General features: G+C 36.4%; 1 protein-coding gene across 2 annotated transcripts; it reads left to right on the top strand.

The window, feature by feature from the left end:
* The first annotated feature begins 1,349 nt into the window (after positions 1–1,349).
* Positions 1,350–14,354, top strand: CENPW (centromere protein W). Of its 2 annotated transcripts, XM_068551205.1 has the most exons (3): positions 1,350–1,635; positions 12,236–12,349; positions 14,211–14,354. In XM_068551205.1, the coding sequence occupies exons 1-3, from the start codon at positions 1,510–1,512 to the stop codon at positions 14,235–14,237; spliced, it is 267 nt and encodes an 88-aa protein (XP_068407306.1). In that variant the 5' UTR covers positions 1,350–1,509; the 3' UTR covers positions 14,238–14,354. The 2 variants fall into 2 exon arrangements, with proteins under 2 accessions (XP_068407306.1, XP_068407307.1); XM_068551206.1 differs by lacking the exon at positions 14,211–14,354 and having other exon boundaries at positions 12,276–12,353.
* Positions 14,355–15,930: the final 1,576 nt, after the last annotated feature.

The raw sequence follows: 15,930 nt of genomic DNA, 5'->3' as shown, positions 1-15,930 counted from the left end.
AAGAGAATGGGTGAATGAATGGACTTCAGAAACAGCAAAAGACTGCAGGCAGTACTTAGAGGCTCAATAAAATGGTCATGTATTTACATTGAGACCAGACACAAACTTGCATGTTTTTCTTAAGACAACATCAATGTACAGATGCAAATACAGAATGAATTGAGATTTTAACATAAGCAGGGTTGGGTTTTTGTCAATTGAGTATGAGGGAAAAAAAGAGCCTGACTAGAGAGTTAAGGATAAATGCAAGAGGATATTATGGTGATGTACAATAGACCACAGGAAGGAGAATAAAAAATAGATTAAGGTTAGGGACATGGTAGAGACAGAGAGGACAGTGATCCAGTAGCATGTAAGAATTGTTGAAGTGGGGATACTGGAGGAAGTGAGTTCCAGAGATAAGGTTGAAGAGTAAGACAACTGAATTGAGAATATGGAAGGGTATTAGTAACGACAAGGCCTAGTGTATGACCACAGATGTAAATGGCTCATAGGATGAAAGATAAGATTATTGGCAGAGAGGAGATCTTGAAAGTGGGAGGCCAGATAGAAGGATCTATGTGGATATTGAAAGCACAACACAACAACTCCTACAGCATTAGTATTAGAGGTAATTACAAATAACATCACAGTGATATCAGAGTGGTCAGACTAACAGTGTTCCAACATGTCTTGAGTACTTGTTAGAAATGCAAATTCTCAAGTCCCATTGAGACCTACTGAACCAAGAAACCAAGGGGTGGTGCTTCAGGTGATGCACGATGACGTCTGAGAACCACTTACAGGGGTAGCACAGAAGATGGAAGAGTTAATTGCTTGGAAAAGAAGGATTCAATGAGGTAGCATTTAAACTACAACAGAAGTTATTGCAAGGTTAAGTGTAGGGGCCTTAAAATTAAAGGGAGCAGCATTTGTAAAGAAAAGCTTGAATCATGAAAAGACCTCAGGTAAGATAACATAAAATTACGTAAAAGTGAAAAACGTTAGCTATTAATATCAGAAAAGCATGCCTTGCTAGGAGGCCACTGGTTCTTCAAGAATCCTGATGAAACATCATAGACTTCTTTCTATTCATCTACTTTTTCTTTCATTGGTATTAGGCTCAGTAGAGAATGAAAGCTGGGACAGTAAGTGTGGCTGCTTTGGCATACCGACATTTTCCACAATTTCCCAACGTCTCTATCGAACACTGGAGAAATTGTTTCAAAGAGCTAGTGCTAAAGGCTAAAGCCGCACTCCTCTCCCGTCTATGACGTCACGGGGCGCTCACCGAGGGTGTGTTCCATCAACAGCCAGGCGCCGCGGGGGGCGGGGCTTGAGCGTGCTGACGTCACTACCGGGCGCCAGGCGCGCTCAATTGGCGGCGGATTCAAACGTTGCGGCCTGGTCTCAGGGCCTGTAGAAGCGTCGGAGTCGGGGTTCTCGGTGTCCCGGCGGGCGTGAGCTGCAGTACGCCGCAGGGAGGACCTAGGAAGCTCAGGCGGGTGGTGCCCCAGCTGGAGGGAGAGGATGGCGCTCTCGACAACAGTCTCGCAGAGGAAGCTGATAAAGCGGAAGGCTCCCCGCGGTTTTCTAAAGCGCGTCTTCAAGCAACGGAAGCCTCACCTCCGTCTGGAGACAAATAGCGACCTACTGGTGAGATTTTGTCCCTTCTAGGACTGGAAGTGGGGCGGAGACAGGGGAAATAACCCCCAGCCTTTATTTCGCCGCCCCCAGCCAGTCTAGCTTTCAGGCCTATGTTTGAGGTGTTCGCAGCAAACTGGGCGGGTTTGCCCCAGCCTGGCATATCAGTTAGTATTCCTGATGCTGAGTTGTTTTGGGGTCCTCTGAAATGTAGATATCCTGACCTTTTTTTACAGGAGGCTATTAGCCACATCAATTTAAGGAGAAAACTAACGTTAAGTTCCTGCTTATAGTTTTTCAATATCGCTATTCAGGAGCACAGTCTGGTACTGTGCTTAGTGTAATTTGCAAAGGTTCAAAGGATACATTTAAAAAAAACAGATTTTGGAATTCAGGCTGGGTTATTTTCATTTAAATATTGTAAAAGGCATTACTGACATGCCTTTCAAAAGTGCCTTTCTCCTTGCCTTCTTTTCTTCCCCTTCTTTTTACATTGTTAAACAAATATATTGCCGTTTCCTCTACTTTAGCTTATTTACTAAAGAACCCTGACCCAAAAGTTTATTTGTAAGTAGTATGCTCCCAAATGTGAATTCGTTTTCCTAGACAAATAGAACACCTGTTAGTTTAGTTTTCAAGCCCAACCATTAAAAGTTTCTCTGACTCATAGTAACTGCAGCATAATGCTCACATGATAAATAACCACAACCAAACCACTGTGTAATATTTCTGTTCTGAAATAAATTAAGAGTTTTTATGTTGAATGCCTGGAATATATATCCCTCTAGCAGAATGAACACTGTTTGCCTAGGTTTAAACCATAGGAGGCACCTCCTGTGGTTTGTTACAAGAGCTCTTTGAGTAAGGAGCCACTACAGGTGGGCACCTAATTTCCCCGAGATCAAGGATGAAGAATTGTGGATAATAGGGATATATGGCATGGAGGGTGGCTTCACAATACATCATTCCATCTCTTCTTAAGCTACATTGTACCCACCCCCCCCCGCCCCACCTCTTTTCTCTACAGCCTCTGCCACTCTCTACTGCCTCCCCTAATTTTAGGGTTTCTATTTTTGCTAAATTACTATAGAATTGTCTTCACTTTTCCTTTCTCTGAGGCAAAACAACTTTTTTTTTTCCTTGGAAAAGTAGCCCTTCTAATATCTCCTGTCCTTTTTTGTTCCTTTTTTTAGACCCTGTAAGAAAAGACAATATATACTGTTTTATTACCCTCCTTCCCCCAAGGTGGTGATTAAGGTGGCACACGTGAGCTGTATTAAAGTGAAATTGATTTTCAAAAGAATTTTAGGTAATTTATTCTGAAGTTTTCACTGGTGCTGGGGTTCTCTCAATAAATGGAGGGGGGAGGAAATGTACCTGCTCTAGAATCTGGGATACTACCAGTTGGTGTAGATTGTTGGGCAGAAATTTCTCAAGTAGTCAGATTCCTCCCACATCCACACTTGCCTGCCCCAAGTGACCCCTGGACAGGAGGACTCTACTGTGGAGTGGGATCCAGGTGGTACAGGAAAGAAGGGGAGGTGAAATTCTAAGCATTTGCAGTGGTAGGGGAATGGAAGTTCTTTTTGCTACCATCTATTACTAGATTGTATGCTTGTCTTTGGCTTTGATTATTTCTCCTTCACCGTCTTGTATATGCCATGCATCACTCTGGTTTCTTTACTTATGGTTTTCTGCTTGCCATTGGTACTTAATTATCTTACCCAGCAGGTGTCCCACATCATCCATAAACTTCTCTACAATTAAGGTAGTCTGTTTTTTTTTTTCTGAACTTTGATAGCCGTAAGAGTGTACATCATACAGTTTAGCTACTGGGACGCTGACACTGTTCTCTAAGTTTTATATGTCAGTGTTGTCTCCCAGTGCGGTATGCAGCTTCTTGAGGGGAAGGAACCATACATATCTCCTTTTGTGTCTTCCATTATCTTTAACACAGAACTAATCTACTTTTATGATGTCTTTGCATAAGATATTTCTTCTGTTTGAAGATGTCCTCACTCCACTCTGCTTCTCAAACTTCAGTTATTTCAAAATTCAGTTCAAATGCCTGTTATTCGGTGACGCCTTCCTTCATGGTCTTAGAAAGGATCAATCTTACCTTCCAATATCATCTACTGTCACACATTTGTCTTTAATTAGGTTTCATTCTCCCATTGGACTGGGAACTTTGAATTGGGAACTTAACTGTATTCCTGGTGTTTAGCATAATACCTTGAACATTCTGAGTGTACAATTAAAGTTGGGAGTGATGATGACTATATGTGGATTGATATTTCTAACATTTTACTTATAACTTCCTTGTGTTACTTCATATTCTTCTGCACTGGCTTTTTATTGTTGTTTTATTTGATGACTTATTTGATTGTATATCACCAGGGCCAATACTGGTGAGTGTATGTTAATCTCAAATTGTTCGGCTTTCTTGTGACTCAGTTTTTAGATTTATCACTAAGGAATATTGTGCAAATATCTGGGTACTTACAGTTTATGTAAAACTCAGAAGTGCTGTGAGGAAGTGGGGAGGAAGTCAGGCTGGCCCAGTCTTTTGGTCACCTGAGACTGTCAAAGGGATACCTCTTTGTAAATTATCTTTTGGTTTACCTTTCAAGCAAGCTGATTTTTTATTTTTCCAAAGTGTAAGTTCTTGATGGAATGGCTTTCAGGATTGAATGTCTAGCTGAAACCATAAAATTTGCTTTTGTTCTGACCGTTTTAATTTAAACCTTAGTGCACTTGAGTGACACCACTCAATTAACTGTTTTATTACAGAGAAATAGGTTGTTTAAAAAAAAAATTCTGACATTAAAAATAGTAATATTAATTCAGTATCTATGGTTCATGCCCATGAAGAGTAAAGGACTCAAGCCTCAAAACAGAGTGTGGTTTATTTGGGATTGGCTAAAAAATTTTTTTGCCTAATTTGGGGAGATATGGATGGATCTTTTTCTCATGCAATAATAATTGACAACCTACTGCATATTGGGCCATGGGCTAAAGGTCACTGGGGGTATAATGTCTGGGAAGATAGACATGGTTTTGCCCTTATAGTACATTGAAGAAGACAGGTGAGAAATTGCTGCCTAATGTATGTAGTACGTACAGTGATAAGAAGTTCAGGGTGCCATGGATCTATATAACCTTACATATTGGGAGGAATTGGGCTTTTTAGAGAAGTCTGTAAACCAGTAGCATGGCTGTAGGCAAACTTGTATTTGAATACTGAAAGAAGTTCAAAAGACCTAGTATAGAACTGAAAGTTGGGAAAGGTGAGAGATGAAATTAGAAAAGCCTAGTCAAGTGGGGTTTAGTATTAAGGAATTTGGAATTTTTCATGAGGCATCTGGAAGATATTTAGCTTTAGAAGTAGAAAATACAGATTAACGGAGGAAATTGAGCCATGTTATGGAGTACTTTTGTTGCAGAAGGAAATGGTATATCATTGGAAGTTTAAAAAAATTTTAAATGACATGGTATAATGTAAAGAATCAGGATTGGGTGATTTAGCTCAGAGTTCTTGTGAGAATTAAACAAGACAGTGCATCAAAAAAGTACCAAAAGAATATCTCCTTCCATAGGTTCTTTATCATGTTAAATTTAAATTCCCAAACTCCTCTGCTTTCCCCAAATATCACTAAAACATTCTTAAGCATCTATAACAATCCACTAAAGATTTCCGCATAATAATTTAAAGCACCACATTACCTAGTTATTTAACATTTAGTGAACTGTTGGGGAGAGTTAAGTATTGTGTGTTTTTCTTTAATTTTATTTTTTTATACAGCAAGTTCTTATTAGCTATCAGTTTTATACATATTAGTGTATATATGTCAATCCCAATCTCCCAATTCATCCCCACCCCCGCTTTCCCCCCTTGGTGTCCATACATTTGTTCTCTACATCTGTGTCTCTGTTTCTGCCTTGCAAACTGGTTCATCTGTACTATTTTTCTAAATTCCAAATATATGCATTAATATACTATATTTGTTCTTCTCTTTCTGACTTACCTCACTCTGTATGACAGTCTCTAGGTCCATCCATGTCTCTACAGATGACCCAGTTTCGTTCCCTTTGATGGCTGGGTAATATTCCATTGTATATATGTACCACATCTTGTTTATCCATTCGTCTGTTGGTGGGCATTTAGGTTGCTTCCATGACCTGGCTATTTTAAACAGTGCTGCAATGAACATTGGGGCACACGTGTCTTTTTGAATTATGGTTTTCTCTGGGTATATGCCCAGTAGTGAGATTGCTGGGTCATATCGTAATTCTATTTTTAGTTTTTTAAGGAACCTCCATACTGTTCTCCATAGTGGCTGTATCAATTTCCATTCCCACCAACAATGCAAGAGGGTTCCCTTTTCTTTACACCCTCTCCAACATTTGTTGTTTGTAGATTTTCTGATGATGCCCATTCTAACTGGTGTGAGGTGATAACCTCATTGTGGTTTTGATTTGCATTTCTCTAATAATTAGTGATGTTGAGCATCTTTTCATGTGCCTCTAGGCCATCTGTTTCTCTTCTTTGGAGAGATGTCTATTTAGGTCTACTGCCCATTTTTGGATTGGGTTGCTTGTTTTTTTAATATTGATCTGCATGAGCTGTTTATATATTTTGGAGATTAATCCTTTGTCCATTGATTGGTTTGCAAATATTTTCTCCCATTCTGAGGGTTGTCTTTTCATCTTATTTATAGTTTCCTTTGCTGTGCAAAAGCTTTTAAGTTTCATTAGGTCCCATTTGTTTATTTTTGTTTTGATTTCCATTACTCTAGGAGGTGGGTCAAAAAAGATCTTGCTTTGATTTATGTCAAAGAGTGTTCTTCCTGTGGTTTCCTCTAAGAGTTTTATAGTGTCTGGTCTGGTCTTACATTTAGGTCTTTAATCCATTTTGAGTTTACTTTTGTGTATGGTGTTAGGGAGTGTTCTAATTTCATTCTTTTACATGTAGCTGTCCAGTTTTCCCAGCACCACTTATTGCAGAGGCTGTCTTTTCTCCATTGTATCTCCTTGCCTCCTTTGTCATAGATTAGTTGACCATAGGTGTGTGGGTTGATCTCTGGGCTTTCTATCCTGTTCCCTTGATCTGTATTTCTCTTTTTGTGTCAGTACCATATTGTCTTGATTACTGTAGCTTTGTAGTGTAGTGTGAAGTCAGGGAGTCTAATTCCTCCACCTCTGTTTTTTTCCCTCAAGATTGCTGTGGCTATCCGGGCTCTTTTGTGTCTCCATACAAATTTTAAGATTCTTTGTTCTAGTTCTGTAAAAAAAAAAAAAAAAAAAATGCCATTGGTAATTTGATAAGGATTGCATCAAATCTGTAGATTGCTTTGGGTACTCATAGTCATAGAAAATAGTCATTTTCACAATATTGATTCTTCCAATCTAAGAACATGGTATATATCCCCATCTGTTTGTGTCATCTTTGATTTCTTTCATCAGTGTCTTATAGTTTTCTGAGAACAGGTTTTTTACCTCCTTAGGTAGCTTTATTCCTAGGTATTTTATTCTTTTTGTTGCAATGGTGAAGGGGATTGTTTCCTTAATTTCTCTTTCTGATCTTTCGTTGTTAGTGTATAGGAATGCAAGAGATTTCTGTTCATTAATTTTGTATCCTGCAACTTTACCAAATGCATTGCTTAGCTCTAGTAGTTTTCTGGTAGCATCTTTAGGATTCTCTATGTATAGTATCATGTCATCTGCAAACAGTGATAGCTTTACTTCTTCTTTTCCGATTTGGGTTCCTTTTATTTCCTTTTCTTCTCTGATTTCTGTGGTTAAAACTTCCAAAACTATGTTGAATAATAGTGGTGAGAGTGGACAACCTTGTCTTGTTACTGATCTTAGAGGAAATGGTTTCAGTTTTTCACTGTTGAGAATGATGTTTGCTGTGGGTTTGTCGTATACAGCCTTTATGATGTTGAGGTAGGTTCCCTCTATGCCCACTTTCTGGAGTGCTTTTATTATAAATGGAAGTTGAATTTTGTCAAGCTTTTTCTGCATCTTTTGAGATGATCATATGGTTTTTATTCTTCAATTTGTTAATATGGTGTATCACATTGATTTTTTATTGAAGAATCCTTGCATCCCTGGGATAAATCCCACTTGATCATGGTGTATGATCCTTTTAATGTGTTGCTGGATTCTGTTTGCTAGGATTTTGTTGAAGATTTTTGCATCTATATTCATCAGTGATATTGGTCCATAATTTTCCTTTTTTGTAGTATCTTTGTCTGGTTTTGGTATCAGGGTGATGGTGGCCTCGTAGAATGAGTCTGGGAGTGTTCCTTCCTCTGCAATTTTTTGGAAGAGTTTGAGAAGGATGGGTGTTAGCTCTTCTCTAAATGTTTGATAGAATTCACCTGTGAAGCCATCTGGTCCTGGACTTTTGTTTGTTGGAAGATATTTAATCACAGTTTCAATTTCATTACTTGTGATGGGTCTGTTTATATTTTCTGTTTCCTCCTGGTTCAGTCTTGGAAGGTTATACCTTTCTAAGAATTTGTCCATTTCTTCCAGGTTGTCCATTTTATTGGCATAGAGTTGCTTGCAGTAGTCTCTTAGGATGCTTTGCATTTCCATGGTGTCCGTTGTAACTTCTCCTTGTTCATTTCTAATTTTTCTGATTTGAGTCCTCTCCCTCTTTTTCTTGATGAGTCTGGCTAAAGGTTTATCAGTTTTGTTTATCTTCTCAAAGAACCAGCTTTTAGTTTTATTTATCTTTGCTATTGTTTTCTTTGTTTCTACTTCATTTATTTCTGCTCTGATCTTTATGATTTCTTTCCTTCTGCTAACTTTGGGTTTTGTTTGTTCTTCTTTCTCTAGTTCCTTTAGGTGTAAGGTTAGATTGTTTATTTGAGAATTTTCTTTTTTCTTGAGGTAGGATTGTATTGCTATAAACTTCCCTCTTTGAACTGCTTTTGCTGCATCCCATGGGTTTTGGATCATCATGTTTTTGTTGTCATTTGTCTCTAAGTATTTTTTGATTTCCTCTTTGATTTATTCAGTGACCTGTTGGTTATTTAGTAACATATTATTTAGCCTCCATGTGTTTGTGTATTTTATGTTTTTTCCCTGTAATTGATTTCTAATCTCATAGCGTTGTGGTCGGAAAGGATGCTTGATATGATTTCAATTTTCTTAAATTTACTGAGGCTTGATTTGTGACCCAAGATGTGATCTATCCTGGAGAATGTTCCGTGTGCACTTGAGAAGAAAGTGGAATGTGCTGTTTTTGGATGGAATAAATATCCATTTATTATAAATATGATAAATATTCTTATAAATATCAATTTAATCTGGTTGGTCTGTTGTGTCATTTAAAACTTGTGTTTCCTTATTAATTTTCTATCTGGATGATGTGTCCATTGGTGTAGGTGAGGTGTTAAAATCCCCCACTATTATTGTGTTACTGTCGATTTCCTCTTTTATAGCTGTTCGCAGTTGCTTTATGTATTGAGGTGCTCCTATGTTGGGTGCATATATATTTGTAATTGTTATATCTTCTTCTTGGATTGATCTCTTGATCATTATGTAGTGTTCTTCCTTGTCTCTTGCAACATTCTTTATTTTAAGGTCTGTTTTATCTGGTATGAGTATTGCTACTCCAGCTTTCTTTTGATTTCCATTTACATGTAATACCTTTTTCCATCCGCTCACTTTCAGTCTGTTTGTGTCTCTAGGTCTGAAGTGGGTCCCTTGTAGACAGCATATCTATGGGTCTTGTTTTTGTATCCATTCAGTGAGCCTGTGTCTTTTGGTTGGAGCATTTAATCCATTTACATTTAAGGTAATTATTGATATGTATGTTCCTATTACCATTTTCTTAATTGTTTTGGGTTTGTTTTTGTTGGTCCTTTTCTTCTCTTGTGTTTTCCACTTAAAGAAGTTCCTTTAGCATTTGTTGTGGAGCTGGTTTGGTGGTGCTGAATTCTCTTAGCTTTTGCTTTTCTATAAAGCTTTTGACTTCTCCGTCAAATCTGAATGAGATCCTTGCTGGGTAGAGTAATCTTGGTTGTAGCTTTTTCTTTTTCCCTTTCATCACTTTAAATATATTGTGGCCTCTCTTCTGGCTTGTAGAGTTTCTGCTGAGAAATCAACTGTTAACCTTATGGGAGTTCCCTTGCATGTTATTTGTTGTTTTTCCCTTGTTGCCTTTAATAATTTTTCTTTGTCTTTAATTTGTGTCAGTTTGATTACTGTGTGTCTCAGTGTGTTTCTCCTTGGGTTTATCCTGCCTGGGAGTCTCTGTGCTTCCTGGATTTGGGTGGCTATTTCCTTTCCCATGTTAGGGAAGTTTTCCACTATAATCTCTTCAAATATTTTCTTGGGTCCTTCCTCTCTCTCTTCTCCTTCTGGAACCCCTATAATGTGAATGTTGTTACGTTTAATGTTTTCCCAGAGATCTCTTAGGGTGTCTTCATTTCTTTTCATTCTTTTTTCTTTATTCTGTTCCATGGCAGTGAATTCCACCATTCTTCTTCCAGGTCACTTATCTGTTCTTCTGCCTCAATTATTCTGGTATTTATTCCTTCTAGTGTATTTTTCATTTCAGTTATTGTATTGTTCATCTCTGTTTGTTTGTTCTTTAATTCTTCTAGGTGTTTGTTCTTTAATTCTTCTAAACCTTTGTTAAACATTTCTTGCATCTTCTCAATCTTTTCCTCCATTCTTTTTCCGAGGTCCTGGCTCATCTTCACTATCATTATTCTGAATTCTTTTTTTGGAAGGTTGCCTATCTCCACTTCATTTAATTGTTTTTCTGGGGTTTTATCTTGTTCCTTCATCTGGTACATAGTCCTCTGCCTTTTCATTTTGTCTCTGTTTCTGTGAATGTGGTTTTCATTCCATAGTCTGAAGGATTTTAGTTTCTTGCTTCTGCCAAGTGTTATGTATTAATTAATTGTTCTCACTGCAAAGAGTGTGTACTATTATATAAATGATCAAATAAATTATATGTTAAAGAGACTATCTAATTGGACCTAGGTTGGTAGTGACTTCAGGCACATGGCAGAAGCAATGGATAGAGATGTTACCAGTAATTTAAATAAAAGAGCACTAGATGTGATACTAGAGGGAGAAATGAGATAGGACTGCAACTCACTTTACATTCTCTCTTGCTTGGGTTTGAGCTCTACTTCAGCTGTTTTCAAGCTATATATATATGCATATAGAATGAGTAGCCCTTTTTGGTTAGGGTAGTGAATTTTGAGTAGAATATTTAGCAAAATGTACATATTGAAATAGTGAGGTTAAATAATGATATATGTACACATATATTATGGTACATGTATATGTTTTGCTAATATGTAGAAGTTGTTTCTATAAGAATATGCAAGAAGCTGGCAACCATAGTTGACTGGGGGATGATGTGGAAGAGAGACTTACTTTTGTCAGTCTATCCTTTTGCAGACTTTTTGCTTTGTATTTTGAAATACCTATTGGTTCACAAGAAGTGGCAAAAATAGTAGAGAATTCCCCTTACCTTTTATGCAGCTTCCCACAATGCTAATATCTTATATAATTACAGTTCTTTGTGCACTTTGGAATTTTGTATTATCTGCTTATTTTATGTAGTTTAAGGCCACTTTTTAAGAAATTTTAAGATTATTATTAATAGTAGATATGATTATTTTGATGTTGTTGGAAGACAAGTAACTTGACCTTTGTATATAAATGCGATAAACTTTTAAAATTTCAATTATTAACATGTTTTTGATTAGATATTTCACATTAAATATCTGGTTACAAAATTTTTATACCTTGGATTGTAGAATGAGAGATGACTAGCCTTAAGTACAATATTTGATATTTTTTTTAATTTGGGGGAAATTTTAAATTACATTGGAAACTTAAATTTAGTTGGAATGGGAAACAGGAATATTGTTTCTTAATAGAGACCTACCTAAGTTTTGATATAATGATCCTTTAGAGTAATGTTATTGTCTATAGCCTTTGGTCAGCTTTACATAGACTTGTTTCCTGTATTGTAATAACTAAGTCTCTTTTTTATGGAATCTTAAGATGGACATATATTAAACTGAATTCTGTTACTTTAAATAAGGGTTAATTGATGTAATCACAGTAGTAAATAGTACAGCATTAAAATTGGGGATATTCTTTTTCTTTTTCTTTTTTAATTTTTTAAATTTTTTATAAATTTATTTATTTTTACTTATTTATTATTTTTGGCTGTGTTGGGTCTTCATAGCTGTGCGTGGCTTTCTCTAGTTGCCGCAAGTGGGGGCTACTCTTCGTTGTGGTACGTGGACTTCTCATTGTGGTGGCTTCTCTTGTTGTGGAGCATGGGCTCTAGAGTGCGCGGGCTTCAGTAGATGCAGCGCTTGGGCTCAGTAGTTGTGGCTTGTGGTCTGTAGAGTGCAGGCTCAGTAGTTGTGGCTCACGGGCTTCGTTGCTCCACGGCATGTGGGATCTTCCCAGACCAGGGCTCGAACCCGTGTCCCCTGCATTGGCAGGTGGATTCTTAACCACTGCGCCACCAGGGAAGCCCGGGGGTATTCTTTTTAAAAGTCATTATTTCCAAACATCAGTAGTTGAGCTTAAAAATCCTTTTGCATTTTCTCTTTTAAAGGTGCATCTGAACTGTTTACTCCTTGTTCATCGATTAGCAGAAGAGGCTCGGACAAATGCTTGTGAGAATAAGTGTGGAGTCATTAAAAAGGAGCATGTACTGGCTGCAGCAAAGGTAAGATCTGAATTTCTTTTCTTGAGCACAGTTGCCTTAAAACACCACCTAGTTCGTCACCTCTGCCTGGTTTAGATTCCTTATTCAGTTTTGTTGACTGAGTTGATGCTTGGCTTTTCACGGGTTTTAATTACAGAGTTAGATTTTTTTTTATTATGTATATTATGGATTTCTGATGGAAAGATTCATGGCCATTGCTTTATTGCCATTTAGGGGAAAATGAATGTTTGACTGCTAATCTGTGAGATATGTAGTAGCCTATATATAGCTGAGAAGGTTTATTACCTTGAAATTTATCAAAACTTTCTTCTTGATCATTTTAAGTTTAGCTAATGATTTTTCTACATTTGTTTTGAGATTTGAGTGATTTCTTAATCATATTGCTTATATAAGCAGAGAAGATTGCTTCTTACTGATATTTCTGTATAATGTAATAGTATGATGTCTAGGGCAGAGTTTTTTCCATATATATGTTCCCAAGATTATTTTCACTTGATGTTAATAGATGCCCCAATAGGAAAGGCTTCTGGGGTCAGATAAGTTTATATAACCTAACATACTATACCTCCTTGAATAGTCACAATGTTATGTATAGAGAGCTTGTTTCTGTCAGAATATGCAAGAAATTGGCACATGGTTGACTGGAGGATGATGTGAGAGAGAGACTTATTTTTGACAGTTTACCTCTTTATAGGCTTTTTTGTTTAACATTTAATATTTTTGAAATAATTATAGACTCACAGAAGGTGCAAAAATAGTATAGAGAGTTCCACTGTACCTTATCCAACTTCCCACAACGGTAATGTCTTTATATAACTATAGTTATGTAAAGTTATGAAAGGTTATGAGAAATATACCAGTAATTTGTTGAACTCTGTTTAATTTAGCATTTTGTAAATTTGGGTGTATAATATACTTAGAATTTTGTAAATTCATTTGAGTACATAGTATTCTTTTGCAGTCCCTCTACTAACTTCTTGTAGAACAGAGAAGTACTGGCCTAGGGTATAAACCTATTTGGTGACCTCTGTGGAAGCCTAGAAATGGGCATGCCTTGGCATTTTTTAAGGGGCTTTAAATTCTCTTACAACTATAAACATTTCAACAAGTTTCTGTACTATTAAAGTTGATATAAGTGCTTTCTGCAGGTAAAGCAAGGCTTAAGAACTTGAAGAGTGTATGTGTGTGTCTTAAATTTAGGGTTGGTTTGTTTTTATTAATGAATTATAAGTGTACTTACCTAACAGGTAAGTTCTTTAAAATATTTTTGGATATATTCTGGTCTCTAATGTTCCTTGTCTTTTACAACTTAAGATCTCATTTTGTTTAATTTCTCTTATGGGCTTCATGTCTTAAAAATTATCTACCTAACAAGCTTTTCAGCTTGAGATGACTAGCCTTGGTCTCTGATATAATTCCAGCCTAAATACAAGAAATTTGGTTGTTGCAGTGGATTTGTATTGCTTTATAGTTGTTAAATGCCTGATTCATAATAGGATTTTCAAGTTTTGGAACATTCCTTAACTCTCCGAATTACTAAATTGTCTATAAACCTCAAGTTGGGAGCCATTAATCTGGACGCTTTTGGCACAATTGAAGAAATTAACATCTAGAAGTGACTATTATAAAACCAGATTTTGAGAATCTAGGCATGTTTCACATTCTTTGAGAGAATTATACTATTTTAGAGAAGTCTAAAACCGTTTATAAGGCAAAAGATTCCCTAATCACATTCCAAATTGGGTTTTATAAATTCAGAGACTTGCATACTATACACATAGGACTTTTAAACTTTTTGTTGAGGAATCGTGTTTTATTTGGCATAGGTATAATATGAATCTTCATTTTCTCCCCCTCACAGGTAATTCTAAAGAAGAGCAGAGGTTAGAAGTCAAAGAACACATTTTTGAAAATTATATGATGTATTATTTTAGGTGATAACAGATCGTAAAAGCACTTTTTATATAGCAGTTAATATTGTGTATTAAAATATTGGCTAGCTGAAGGATGTGTGTGTTTGTATGTTTTTTGCTGGTATTGAAATATCTCAAGTATACACATAGAGCTATATAAGCTTTATTTTTGAGGAATTCTTTCATTTTAAGTGGCCTTTAGTTCACGGTACTTCTCTTTTTGTTGGTATTGCAGATGTTTTACATATCAAAAATGAAATCTTAGTGTGTGAAGTAGCTTGAAGAGATGTATTTCCTAGAATTAAGTTTATAAGTATTTAGATTTAGCCACAGTTAACTATGGAATCAATTTAATCTCTGAAGGAAGACAATGTGCAGTCAAATCTAGGTGTATTTTAAATATTTTAACTGTTTAATGCCTTTGCATAAGCAATGCAGTCTACTTTTATTTAGACCAATACTGTAATAATTTCTCAACTGTAAACACCAGCAGGGTGTTTTCAAAAACCTATTTCCCTCCAAAACCAAAAAAAAAAATTACAGAGCAAATTGACTTATTTTCTTCAACTCACACAGATTTAATAGATGGGTATTTCTTCCCCCCCAAGAAATTTTTTAGAAGTTTATCGCATATCATCTAATAGTTGTGTTTTTAACTTTTTATTTTGAAATAATTATAGATTGCAACTTGAAGTTGCAAAAATAGTACAGAGAGGTCCACATGTACTCTATCTCCAGTTTTCTCCCAGTGCCTACATCTTAAATAATTACAGTATAATATCAAAACCAGGAATTTGACTTGGTACAGTGTGTGTATAATTCTGTACCATTTTAGTACATTTGGAGATCTGTGTAACCACCACTACAGTCAAGATACAGAATTATTTCATCATCACAGACTTCTCCATCTTGCTGTTCTTTTATAAATTACACCCAGCTCCCCGTGTCCACTGCACACACAACACTCCCCTTCCTATTCCCACCATCCCTAAGCCGTGGCAACCACTAAACTGTTCTCCATGTCTATAATTTTGCCATTGTGATGCAGTCATACAGGTTATGACTTTTGGGAATTTGCTTTTTTCACTTAGCATAACTCTCTTGATCCTCCAAGTTGTTGCATGTAGCAATTTGTTCCTTTTTATTACTGAGTCGTCATATTCCATGGTATTTATGTACCACAGTTTGTACAGCTTTACTCACTGAGGGATATTTTGATTATTTCTAGTTTTTGGCTATCACAAATAAAGCTGTTGTGAACAGTTGTGAACCAGTTTTTATACAGTTTTCATTTCTCTGGGAAAAATGCCCAGGAATGTGATTGCTGGGTTTAATGGTAAGTATGTGTTTAGTTTTGCAAAAAGAAATGGCCAGAGTATTTTCCAGAGTGGCTGTACCATTTTGTATTCCCATTAGCAGTTTATGAGAGAGTCATTTTTTTCTCCTTCTCATGAACATTTGGTATTATTTTTTATTTTAGCTGTTCTGCTACAAATGTCTCATCATGGTTTTTAATTTACATTTCCCTAATGGCTAATGATGTTGCACATATTTTCATATGTTTGTCATCCATTTTTTCTCTTTAGTAAAATGTTTCTTCATTTCTTTTGCCCATTTTCTATTTGTTTTTCTAATGTTAAATTTTGAGAGTTCTCTAGGTATAGGTCT

Source organism: Eschrichtius robustus, chromosome 9, assembly GCF_028021215.1.
Source record: "Eschrichtius robustus isolate mEscRob2 chromosome 9, mEscRob2.pri, whole genome shotgun sequence".
NCBI classification, from domain to species: Eukaryota; Metazoa; Chordata; class Mammalia; order Artiodactyla; family Eschrichtiidae; genus Eschrichtius; species Eschrichtius robustus.
This window is presented reverse-complemented; position numbering and strand designations above follow the sequence as displayed.

What these genes read in the sequence shown, in the direction of transcription:
- CENPW (XM_068551205.1), top strand. Translation starts at nt 1,510, where the DNA reads ATGGCGCTCTCGACAACAGTCTCGCAGAGGAAGCTGATAAAGCGGAAG. An exon ending in AGACAAATAGCGACCTACTG is followed by an intron (nt 1,636 to 12,235) that starts GTGAGATTTTGT and finishes TCTCTTTTAAAG; the next exon opens with GTGCATCTGAACTGTTTACT. An exon ending in ATGTACTGGCTGCAGCAAAG is followed by an intron (nt 12,350 to 14,210) that starts GTAAGATCTGAA and finishes TCCCCCTCACAG; the next exon opens with GTAATTCTAAAGAAGAGCAG.